The sequence below is a fragment of the Mytilus californianus genome, unplaced genomic scaffold (genome assembly GCF_021869535.1).
Source record: "Mytilus californianus isolate M0D057914Y unplaced genomic scaffold, xbMytCali1.0.p SCAF_8, whole genome shotgun sequence".
NCBI lineage: Eukaryota > Metazoa > Mollusca > Bivalvia > Mytilida > Mytilidae > Mytilus > Mytilus californianus.
The window spans coordinates 101035734-101049142 of NW_026262734.1; the positions used below are offsets into that span (position 1 = coordinate 101035734).

At 31.4% G+C, this 13409-nt stretch overlaps 2 protein-coding genes across 2 annotated transcripts in view; both read right to left on the reverse strand.

Annotated features, from left to right (window-relative positions):
* LOC127710750 (glycosyltransferase 1 domain-containing protein 1-like) overlaps positions 1–13409 on the reverse strand; it is an 801321-nt gene that overhangs the window by 463955 nt on the left and 323957 nt on the right. The gene's annotated exons all lie outside the window — the stretch shown is intronic.
* The window catches only part of LOC127710747 (nucleoporin 88-like), a 45298-nt gene that overhangs the window by 15712 nt on the left and 16177 nt on the right, over positions 1–13409 (reverse strand). Inside the window, exons 7-8 of the mRNA XM_052216707.1 lie at positions 1449–1553; positions 697–769 (exon numbers count right to left, since the gene is read on the reverse strand). Coding sequence (XP_052072667.1) covers positions 697–769; positions 1449–1553 — 178 coding nt within the window. The remainder of the gene's footprint in view (positions 1–696; positions 770–1448; positions 1554–13409) is intronic.

The following is a 13409-nucleotide window of genomic DNA, read 5'->3' on the forward strand; positions in this document are numbered from 1 at the left end:
TGTGAATTTAATTATTGAAATTCATATTCCACAAAATGGGATCATTTGAAAATTATTTTTTCAGAGATGGAAAAAAAAGTTCTAGGGTCAGGGGGTTCAAACTAGGATCGGTCGGGTAACTGGAACATCACATATACTTTTATTTGGCCTTATACATGATCACTGAAGCAAGATATCAAGGTCACAGAATTGTTTACCAAATTATATTTTTGATATCTTGATGTTTTGTGGTGATGTTACAATTTCATTTCACACTACTATAAGCCTGAAACAGAATCTTATACTGTTGTTGAAAGAGTGTATGTGGAGACAGACTTTTCAGGGCCCCAACTGCTATAACAAGTGGGCATAAAAACGTTTCCTTTGACATATTTTTCAGTATTTTATTTGGTTGTTGTCTTATTTATAAAACTCTCACATCTCTTTTTATTCTGTTTAGGTATGGGATCGATGTTTGTATGGACTACAAAGCAACGTTCAAACGATTCTTTATTACTTGTTGGGAACTTATTTTGTGGAATTGTGGGTATAGCTTAATAATTGATTTAAGTGTTCAATATAATACAAACTTCACTTAGGCTTGTTTGTACAATTTGTTGAAACTACAAAATCTCATGAACATTTAATGAAGCCAAGATCATATATTTCATATTGAAAAGTCATGTATCATATATATGATATAGACAATTAACAAACCTAGATGGGAGAGGCTTTGTACACACTAGATGTTCTACAGTACATTCTAAATTCTCAGGAACATCAGCATCCTCTACAATGAAATATTATATAACATCTGCTTAAAATTTAATATATTCATTCAAGTTTTAAAAAATCTGCGTACCCCCCTACGGCATACTTTGAAGGAATTCTGATTTGGAATACCACAGTGCATATTTATTATCATGATATAATCTTAAGTATTCAAAAACAAATTGACAACAAATCTCAGGCTTTGTGTAGGTCAACTTAGTCCCTTCTGTAAAATATATAGAGGGACAAATACAATATAATGAACTTAAAAGGTAACTCAAGATAGGAAAGTGTGAAATGTAGGTCAATGTGACCCAACTGTTACTAAAAGTATAGTAATGTTGACACAACATTGAACCTAAGTTGTTCATGAAAATTGTGATAATGATATGCAAAATTCAGACACAGATTTAAATGCAAAATATCCAACTTCATGGGCAAATCAAAATCAATGCTTTATATATACCTTCTTTTAGAAATGATACAAATAGATGAAACATAAATTTCAATTCAAACTCAATATCTACTTTGTTTTGCTACCTAACTATAAACGAGAACAATAAGGGATAAATAAATTTTTTTTTTAAAGTGAATTTTATACATTGGTGGCCTTGGGCTATTTTCTACTCTTTGGTCGGGTTGTTGTCTTTTTGACACATCCCCCGTTTCCATTCTCTATTCAATTGACCTTAAAATACCTTCAGAAAGGAAATATTGTTGATAGTATTCTTCTATCCACGGCAGAGCGACAGTGTGAACACCAGCAGCATGTAAACAATGATATCTGTCAGGAGCCAGCGCATCTGAAACAGAAACGTAATTTTCTCATTTATCATCAATTTTGTGGTTAAAATGATTTGACTTTTAATAAGCACACCTTTCAAGTGCACATTAAATTTAAATGAAAGGCTATTTTTCAATTTTTCAATAAGGCAATCAAATGACCTTTAAATATGACATTGAAGTAATAGCTATACTTATATTTTGATATTTTCCACTTCTACTGGAATACTAATGACATGGTATTTTGTTTGATAGAAATAGGATACAAATGAGCTTGAAAAGATACAAGTATAATTCTAATTGCTCTCAGGTAAATGACATTGATATTGGATAGAAAACATCTTATAATGGACATCCATTGCATCAATGTCAATACCTATGGAATGTTAGTGGAAAAAAAAATACTGTGCATAAACTGTGCACATAGTGACATGCAAAGCTGACCTTTCTGTACTAAAGTGTCCATATTTGTTCATCCTTATCATTTGTCAGAAGAAAGTTACATTATGACATGCTTTAATGTATTGAAGAATATCATTATTTTTTCAATTTCAGGGGCCAGAAAACTCATTTCTTTTGTCATCCCTTTGTCAAAAAGTAGAAATGCTTTGCTACAACAAAGATGAATGAAGAGTCAACAATTGATGGTTTTTAATCCCTGTTGATTTAAAGATATCAATTTGTCTATATAAATATATAAATTATTAAAGTCTATTGCTATCCAATATTCTTGTAATCAAAATCGTTTACAAAGCTGGAAATTATTATAAATTAAAGTAACACATTGTTTTATATCTTCCTTTTCACCATTGCTCTGCACTGCAGCTAACCAGTATTTATACAAGTATACTTCCCAACAAGGGAAATAATATGTATTCAATTGTAAATTTATAAAAGAACAGAGTTCCAAAGTCCCTCGCCCTGCACATATTTTATCTATCCAACGTACAAGGGCAACAACTAAAAAAACATTATTTTTTTTGTTCGTTTAAAACTTTTTATAAATATCTAAGAGAAATGAAGGCTTCAGAGCAAATGTAATGCGATTTCCATTATAATTAATATTTCCATGGGGCATAACTCTTTTAAAAATAATTGACCGGCACAGATTTTCGAACTTGTCAAAGATATTGCTGATATAAACCAATGATATAAGTTTCATAAAATCCTGGCAAGAATTGTACACATGAGAGCAGTAACAATTGCAATTTTTCATATAATTAACGTTTCCAAGGGCATAACTCTTTTAAAAATAATTGATCGGCACTGATTTTTGAACTCATCCAAGATATTGCTGATATAAACCTATGACATAAGTTTCATTAAAATCTGGCAAGAATTGTACAAATGAGAGCGCTAACAATGCAATTTTCCATATAAATAATGTTTCCAAAAGGCATAACTCTTTTAAAAATCAAAGCACTGCGTGTGCTGTGGACATTTAATAGAAAACCAAGGTAAAAAGTAGTGATGAAAATTGAGGAAGAGTTGGTTTAGTTATCTATCAAAGCTTATAATAAAATGGGAAGCTTCAATTAAAGATCATCTTAGGATGCATTTTTTACACGAAATATTATATAGAAGGCAAATATTATGTTCATGATTATGAACCTTGCTTTGCTCATGACCAACACGCTGAATAAATGTTTTAATGAACTAGTTTACATTTAGACCCAGCCAAAATTAAATTGTTTTAACAGGTCAGGAGGTCCAGTAACAAATATTTTTTACTGGACCTTCATTGCTGTTACAGGACCTACTTATTATCACCTGTGAAACTTGCTAGGGGGTATAGGGGCATCCCCCCCCCCCCCATAAAATTTTTGAAAAATTAGATGCAAAATCCTGCATTCTGAGTGCTTTGACTATGATAAATGAAGTAACCAAAACTACTATCTCGTACTACACTTTTCTTTTGCATGTTTAATCACATTGAATAAAACTTCATTTTTAAGACTTTATCTTAATTTATTCCTCTTTGGCATAATCTAGTATTTTATTTGAGTTCATGGATTCATCCTGTACTTTCATCATCGGCCTTCCGTTTTTGACCAGGCACGGCCCCATCACAGGGGTTTGTTACAATTTGCCGGGTTTACTATCCATACGAACCCCGAAAAAACCACTATCCATACGAACCCCTAAAAAACCACGTGGTTTTGTTGGGGTCCGTATGGATAGTAAACTCGGCAAATTGTAACAAACCCATGTGGCCCCATCATAAAAACAGAGGAAACTCATGTTATTGTTTACAACATGTGTTTCCGGCGCATGCGTAATGAACCGGGGAAAAAAGAAATGCAGGAAACTGACGCAGCGGACATGACAATCGAGATACAAAATCTTCAAATTGAAAGGGTTTTAGCAGTAGGGGACAAGCCAGTGAGCCTTAAAATCGTCTTATAATGTGTTTAAAAAAAAAAGAAGTCACATTAGAAATGCCGATTTTCAGGGAATGCATAAAATAGTTGACAAGAAAATCTCGCTGCTTGGCAATGGCAGCGTGATTTCATTGGCTGCTTTTTTATATTATTGCATTCTGATTGGGTTACTATTTGTGTTGCCCATATATCTCTATAAATATGACTAGGGTATTTCCGCGATCCTAATTAATATAAGGACAATTGTTTTTCATTGATCTCGGGGGGAAAACAATATTTTGTGTTTGATATAGCAGCACATTTTTCCCAATTTTAATACTGCATTCTGCAAAAAATGTACAGGACAGGAGGTCCTGTAGTTCACAGGATGGTGGCGGACCTTCAAGTTTTTTACAGGTCATGACCTGCGGTCCGACGATGTTTGGGTTGGTCTGTTACAAGCTTACAACTTAGACTCATCATACCTACTTCATCAGGTAAATCAATTACAATCAAGGTGTTGGTTAAATTTCACCTTGAATTTTAAACTACACGGATAAGTCATGTAAAATTTTAAAGATTTTCGATTTTTTGACTGAAAATTATAGAACCATGGGCCAGAAATAAAGGTCAGTCCTAAGACTGATAGTTCTAAGGACCAATCTCCAATATTATATTGGCCTGGGGAGAACACAGTGTTTGGTTGACGTAAGTTCTACAGTACAAAATTTATGCTTTTCTTCCTTTCTATGAACAATAAAAAAACAACTAACAAGTCCACTGACACTGTTGTTGAACTATAGCCAAATATTTTTAACTTTGGCCAAGGATGTTACAGAACTAACAATATACGTAATTGCTTTGACCAAACCGAATTTTGAAGAAAAAAACTTCACTTCAATTCCTATTCATAAAGTTTTGAGGGGTAACAATTCTTTCTTGGCAGCAGTAGAGTGGATTTCGGTTACTAACATTGCCAATTTTTAGATCAAGAAAACTGTATGCAGTTGATATCCAAAATCTGAAATTATGGACTCAAACACGATCTGAAGAACAGGAAACCCCCGAAAAAGGATGGAGAGCTATGCTTGATATGTCAGTGTCACAGTGTAAAATCAAAGACATATATATCTTGTTAAATTCAATAAAATATATTTGTCTCATATAATATTGTTTTAATTCTTTCATTAAAGATTATAAACAACATTCGGTCTGTTTTTATGTGTTATTTACCGGTGCTTTTATTTCTCTCCATGACAAAAGAAATTATAAAATTAGAATGTTATTGATCTATAAATAAAATTTTCAATGACCCGTATGTAAAATATTTATAGCTGTTTTCGAATATATATGCAAAGTAGGTTTTTTGTTTGGCACGAGTGTTGTACGTGAGAAAATTTAAGAATTAGAATTTATTATTTTTTCAACAATAACAAAAATAAAACATTTAACCTATAAAAGTAAAAATAAAGACGTTAAATGTAAAAACAAGAATGTGTCCATAGTACATGGATGCCCCACTCACACTATCATTTTCTATGTTCAGTGGACCGTGAAATTGGGGTCAAACTCTAATTTGGCATTACAATTAGAAAGATCATATCATAGGGAACATGTGTACTAAGTTTCAAGTTGATTGGACCTCAACTTCATCAAAAACTACCTTGACCAAAAACTTTAACCTGACAGACGAAAGGACAAACGAACGGACGCACAGACCGAAAAACATAATGCCCCTCTACTATCGTAGGTAGGGCATAAAAACAACCCAACCAAAACAATGCATACACGATAAAATCTGACCTTTTGTCATGTGACCAAAACCTTGAACTAAGAAGCCATTAAATCATTTGTCGTCCAACTATAACAACTTCATTTACAAAAGGCGATTCATGTAAACAAAGTTGCAATATAGTATCGATCACATCTAAACGTTTGTAATAAATCTTTGAAATCTACTTTTTGTCTACTAGTTTAAAATTATCGCCAAACAATATCCATGTGCAATTTGTCATTTGGTAAATGTAAACAACTTGTATATAGAAATTTTCGGTGATGAAATATTTCACACAATTGTTCTTTAACATCGCTATCAAAAGCAAAGAAGATAAAACTCAATGTAAGACCTTCCATTGAGCACTATTTCCAATGTGCAAAGTCATTGATTTTGGGTTGTTCGACGATCATTTAAGGTTATATTAGACATTTATTTTGTGTTCTGGAACTAAAAGCATGAAAAAAGTGTCCTATTAGTTATAAATGAATTACCAGCCTGCTAGACAAGGACAATGGCACCTATTTCAGTATTCCGGGGTTGGTATCTTTGTCACAATTTTTTTTTTATTACTTTTAATCATGTTCTGCAAACACTTTTCAGAAATGCAATAATATTGTCAAAGGAGAAGTAAACTTTTACCATGCATGACTTGAAAGGAAGTACTTTATCGATTTTAGCCCACTAAAGTAGGTTAAAATGTGGAAACCATGTGGATGGTGTACAAGTCACAAATATAACATGATGCCTATTTTAAGATTTTAATTTTTTACTTTACTGGATTAATAGGAATTTGACATTGGAATTAATTGTATAAAACTGGAATTTCAAAACCAATAAATACATTTTTTTTACTAAAACATCAAGATACAACGATTATGGTATCCTGTATCAATAAAAAAAACGTGGAAATTTCTGAATAAATTGCACTAAATTTTTTAAAACAAACACATATTTAGGAGTTATATAGTAATACTGTTATATTTAAGACTGATTTTAACCAGAGATGCAAATCTAAATGCATAAGTATGCCAGTAGTAAATCAATACACAGAAACCGCCAATGTTGTATCCAGTTCAGTTGTATGCGTCACAATTTCATAGCTTTTCCTTCTTTGGTGCATATTGATTTCAGAAAGTGTTATTTCCCTTCTGGTAAGTAGTGCTGGTTCACTGCCTGCATGGGCAATATATCAAAACACTTTTCTTTTCAACTTAAAAGTAAACTTTGCTTTGAAAATGTGTTCACCTATATCAAATTTGCCATAAAACATTGCATGAAATAACATGTCACTTTAATGTTGACATGTAAAATAAGCTTTTTACAGTTGCCCTTGCTGAAAGGAACTAGGGTTACGTTTAATCAAAGGACTTGTGACTTAAGATCGGTTATAATTTGTATTGAATGATAAGAAGTTACGATCAAACTTAGGACTTGTGACCTTTAGAGAAACGAGCCCAATAACAACTTACCAGAATCTTTTTTTTAATCAGATTTATAAATTTGTGGTCACAAATTTGGGAAAGAAATTTAGTTAAATAAACCAGGCTCTTCTTTTTGGTGTATGAGGTTTTTGGTTATGTTTCTGTAATCCATGGTACCTGTAATTTTCCATCAGTTGTAATGAATGGGTGTAAACAATTATAGGATTTCATTGAATTTCTATACACCTGCAAAATAATGTGTTTTGTATATGGAATCTTGTCTAAATAAAAAAGAAGATGTGGTATGATTGCCAATGAGACAACTCTCCACAAGAGACCAAATGACACAGAAATTAACAGCTATAGGTCACTGTGCGGCCTTCAACAATGAGCAAAGCCCATACCGCATAGTCAGCTATAAAAGGCCCCGAAATCACAAATGTAAAAAAAATCAAACTTTAAGTACACTATATTCGACACCTCAAACAGGGATAAAGGTAAACAATTCTAAATTATGTATGTCTCTCTAATTTTGATTTTCTTTTTATGACCACCTATACGATTTGCAATTTGGTATGCAGCTACAGCATGTTTGGTTGTTGCAGTTGGGTCACTTTCTTTTATAATTAGGTGGGGTGGGCGGGGGGGGGGCGGGGGGGGGGTATACTATAAACACATATCTTCTACCTCATTTGTCAATATGAAATTTATTATATCTAGCATATTATTAAGACACAAACTGTTGTAATAAGGTAATTAAAGTTTTTCTCTCTTGTCCATACTAAGATTTGAACCTACATCTATCAAGCTGTAGAGTACACAACCTTAATACTACAGTCCTTTTAAAATGTGAAAAAAATAGTTATATTAAAGTTTTCATTTCTAATTATTTGTTGTTTACTACTTTTGTCATCTATGATACATGTACCTTGTACATACGCATAACCATGAAAACACATTCAAATTTATAAAATGGTTGATGTTTATAATCAAGTTTTGTAGTCAGTAAGTATTCAAGTGTTATTGTATTTGTATCTTTGAATTTTGTTTCATCTTCAGATCATAGTTCAGTTTTGTTGTATATCATAGATAATAAGCTATGCCACCAGCCATTATCATTATTGTTGAGTTCTCATTGCAGGTCACAAAAGTTAAAGATCCATGGCTGTGGTTTCAATTCTACAAAAAGCAAGGGACAGGGTGGACGTTACAAGATACTACTTATACTGCGGATAAAATGGACATCACTCACATATTGATGTGAGTTAACATGTTTGTTGGATCACGCTTTTTGTTTTGTGTTCAATAAAATTTAGAAATTTAAAATGTCTTGCATCTTTTCAATTGAATCAAAAGTGAGAGCTGAGAAAGTGCCTCCCAACACCCCCATACATTCACTTCTGGAACAGCCCTGTATAGAAAAGTACATTATATAAGATAAGTAGCACTAGCTAGATCACCCAGTTTTTACAGTGCTTGAACTTTCTGGTAAGTGACGCATAGTCATAAAGTGTAACCATGCAACTGTGTTAGATAGCTAGCTAGCACACTGCATTGGGTTTCTAAGGGTTAGTAGGTACATGTGCTACATATAAAAGTGTATAAGAATAATAACAGAAAGCAAGAGAAAATACATTGGTAGTCAAAATCAGTAGATGCAAGTCGGTGCCCAAAAATAATTATTATAGTGACATCATAAAGTGCCTTTGTTTCTATATTTTCATAGTTTTCATTGTCTATTGGAAAAAAATTATCAAAAACAGTCCTAAATTAAAAAAAAACACAGTTATAAGTAACATTATCAAGAAAAAGTTTACTGTTCAGATTATTTTAAGCAGATTTTGCAATAAAATAAAACTTAAAAAATGCTTTCGGTTTCTTATGGTTTCCTGTCGCGTTTAAAAAAAACCTTAATTTAGCATTAAAAATAGATTTTAAATATTAACAAGAAGCAAGTGACACCAGTAATGGTGTTCATTTATGTCTTTTGAAATAAATTGTGAAAAATAAAGGAAATAAATTTGGTATCCTGTTTAGTTTCCTGTCACGAAAACGATGAATCAAAAAGGATTAATTTTTTCTCGAAAAACCCACTTGTTCTATTAATACTATTCTCACACCAACACAACCCACAGAATAAAAATTAAAGTTTTAGAACTTAAAAAAAAAGGATACAAAAAGAAACCAAGGTTTGAATACCAAATCATTGCCCATATATGTCAGATGATTAAGTCCAACCCAGTTAAATATTTGTGAAAATAATCACTTCCCAAATAACCATGACAACCTGTGTGAGTGAACACCACCTGAACTTGAGGTCTTCCTAGACATGCTTTAATGTCATAAAAAATGATTAAATTAAGAGTTTAAATCAATTAATAAATTTCACAAATTACCACAATGTTAAAATCTGACAATAAATTTAATATAACACTTCTAAAACAAACCTAGAACACGTGTCTAGAATGTTAAAAAACGTTCTAAACAACTGTTTTCTTAAGAAAACGAGATTCAATTTTGACAGGTTTTACACTTCCACTGACAGCTTAAACCTACGCCTTGCCATCAAGCTTTCCTCTTCACAGATGTCGGTATAGGTGACAATAAAACATCTTTTGTCATTAGAATCATAACATCATTAATAACTCGTTATAAATCAGGACAAGGAAAAGTTTTTATATATTTAGAATACTTATCTATCAAAAAGGCCAATACACAAAAAAAGGGGGGGATAATGTAATGGGGTTCAATAATGAGGTAATTTGTAGGGGAAAATGTATCCTGTAGATTAATTAATCATATATCAAATTATTTATTGCTGATAACATAGTTTACAAAGGTGCTAAATGATTCAATGACAACTCATTTCATTCCATGGACAATTCTAATTCACTGGTCAGATCAAATTTCACTGGACAATAATCATATTACTGATAATTTCAAAACTTATTGGACATTGATTAAGTCCATTGAAAACATCATTTTACTGAATCTATAAATGTTAACACTCTGTAAGATCTGTAAAAGGCAGCTCAATGTTAAATTTTGGAAAAAATACAAAGGTATTGTTAATCTTCTATTTGTATGAGTTATCTCCCATACAATACCTGAGCATGCATTTTGTCAAAAAGGCAAAAAATTTATGTTTTTTATCTCCGTAGTGACCTTTTGAAATCCCCATAGTCAAATTTTGTATTGTGTGCCTTTGTACCAACAAAAGCAGGAGCAGATATTTCAAAAAGGAGACAAGCTTGTCAACATAATTTCTTCTTTTTTGAATGGTGTTTTGGTCAAGAGGAGGTCATTTTTTCTTGTTACCTTCATAAGTTCTACCTTTTCATTGACACTATAGCTGTGATTCCTTTCTGTCACTTGTAATGAATCCAAATCAGCCACAAATTATGAAAATTTCAATTTAACATACAATCAATGTTAATTGTAACTTATTTTATTTTTTCCATTTTATTCAGAAAAAAAATCTGACCGATGGGGGGCTACAACAAAATGGATACAAATAGAAAGAGCAACACGTATAAAAGCAATCCGTTCTTCTTGAGGTGGTGCTATTAAATAAAAAGTAATAAAATAATTTTTGACATAGATTTTATCCATGAAAAATGTTCTTAAAATGAATAATTCAAGAGCGGTAACTCTTCATCTATCATAGAAATTACTGCCAGTCTACGGACAACTTTTAAATGATTTATAGATCCCCAGTGCAAAATATCTGCATGATCTTATCATTAAAATCTTTAAATTACCCCACCAGTAGATTTTGTTTTGAATATTTTCTTATGAATCTGACAGATATTTTCAACTACTTCTACATCTATTTTAAAATAAATCAGGAACGTTCTGGAATCTAAATAAAACTTCGTTACTTTGTTTACTAGTTATTAAATTAGATATTCAATTAATAATTTACGATCAAGACAAAAAAATATATATATATCACTTACAATAAAATAACTGTACAGTGACCACAATAAATCAAGCGTATATACCACATGACTGGCAGCGTGTCATGTCAATAAATATGACATATGCGATATGAATACTAATCATTATCTTTTGTCCATGGAAAAATGGACAAGTAAAAATCATTAATTCAAACGAAAGTTTTCTGTCCAAATTTAGTCATGCCTGAAGATTAATTGTATTTTTCAAAAGGAAATAGTTTTGTAAGCAATAAATTGGGGGTTATGTATATAATTAATCAAATCTAAAATTAGTTACTGTTTTACACGGGGTCGGTGTACCTAACAGGTAATTGAAAAATATACATAGATTGATGAAAAAGTTCTCTCATTATAATAACAATTTACCCATCCTCTTTGTTTCATATAATTAATGAGGTTGAATCACAAAATCTATAGATAAAATTTGAACCTTTTGCACCTTGTGAAATCCTTATTTGAAAATACAATTTAGTAAAGAGAATCTTTTAAATATCTTTAAAATTAAAAAGAAATCTGAAAACATTAAAAACAGATGTATGCTGGACTGTAGGAGAGTGGAAAAATCAATTAACAAGACGGAAATTAGTTTTTATTATCAATATAAAAAAGAATATTTTCTTAATTCAATTATGGTAAAAGAAAGGGAAGAAATCAAACCCCATCAGTGACATAAAAACAGGCAATAATGGCTTAAGAAAAGCAGAAAACATCATGGATAAAAGACAAACAGAAAATACCATCCACAAAACACTGAATAGAAAACTAAAGATTGAAAAACACAAATACCACCAAACATCTTCATACATATTGCTCAGGGCAAATAAAATTCTGTGATAAGTTCCATATGGTTATGTCATAATCAAGGAAATGAGGATGGGATTGTGGCTATGACAAATGGAACATAAAGTTGGGCTTATGGTTTCATAGTACTAATCAAAGATTAATTATTTTTTAAATCTAAGTTTATATCTTCAGGTCATTGCATTTAAAGATATTTTCATAGACAGAACAATTCATACAGACACGTCATAAAGTATAGTAAATTTTCTTGTGAAAATTTATACATGAAATTTATAAGTTTATACTTGGAGTTTATAGCTAATCAACTAATTTAGCAGTTTATGGGGAACTTGGTCGTACTCCACTCCATGTTGATATTATTTGTTCAGTTATTAAATTTTTCTGTAGAATCAAAAGATGAATGAGTGTCATTTGTTAAGTCAAACTCTTACAGATAGCATTTATATTCACCAGAATGGTAATGAGATTGAAGATGTTTTAATTAAAAGGTATAGGCAATTTTTGAAAGATAATCTTTAACAGAATGCTACAGCGAAAAAGTAAAATTACAAACTTATCTCATATTAAAGAACATTTTCAAAAGAGAGACTTATCTAAAAGGATTTTGAAACTAGAAAGCACATCACAAAAACGAGAGTTAGTGCTCATAAATTAGCTATTGAGCAGGGACTTTATAGAAAGATTGACAAAGATATAAAATTTGCTCTTTAAATTCAATTGAAAAAAATCATTTTCTAAGATTGTGCAGCATTCGAACAAGAAGAAGTTATAGAAATAAGAAGATGTGGTATGAATGCCAATGAGACAACTCTCCATCCAAGTCACAATGTGTAAAAAGTAAACAATTATAGGTCAAAGTACGGCCTTCAACATGGAGCCTTGGCTCACACCAAACAGCAAGCTCATGTTAGATTCAGCTTTAAAAATATGCAATGATTTCAAAAATCTAAATACAGAAAACATATTTATTTGGCTTCTTTCATGTGAACATGAAGAAATATGCATCACTTTGGCTTTGATATATCATAAATGTTTTACAATAAGAAAACAACTGCTATAGTTAAATCCATATATATTATCATTAACATTATCAATATTGTTTCTTAACTTATATAAATAAGAAGATGTGGTATGAGTGCCAATGAGAAAACTATCCATCTAAGTAACAATGTGTAAAAAGTAAACAATTATAGGTCAAAGTACGGCTTATGTCTATTTGTAATCATTATATGTTACATGCCCTTTGTGGATAGATAATTTGTTTATAAAAGTATTGGCATTGGATGCACCACAATATGCTATTTAAGCTTACAGCTCAGTCTTTTGCCTTTGCAAACAACTAAGGGCTATTCCATTAAAATGTATGTGGGAGGGTAGGAAGGGAAGTTTAATTATTGAATGTGGGTCATGGGTCTTTTTTCAGTATGCGGTTATTACCATTATGCAAAATTATCTAAAAAATGGTTCTTGGTTGTAGGGATATTTTGAAAGTCCCTTCCTACCCTCCAACATTCATTTTAATGGAATAGCCCTAAGTATAAATTCCATGGAAAGAGGT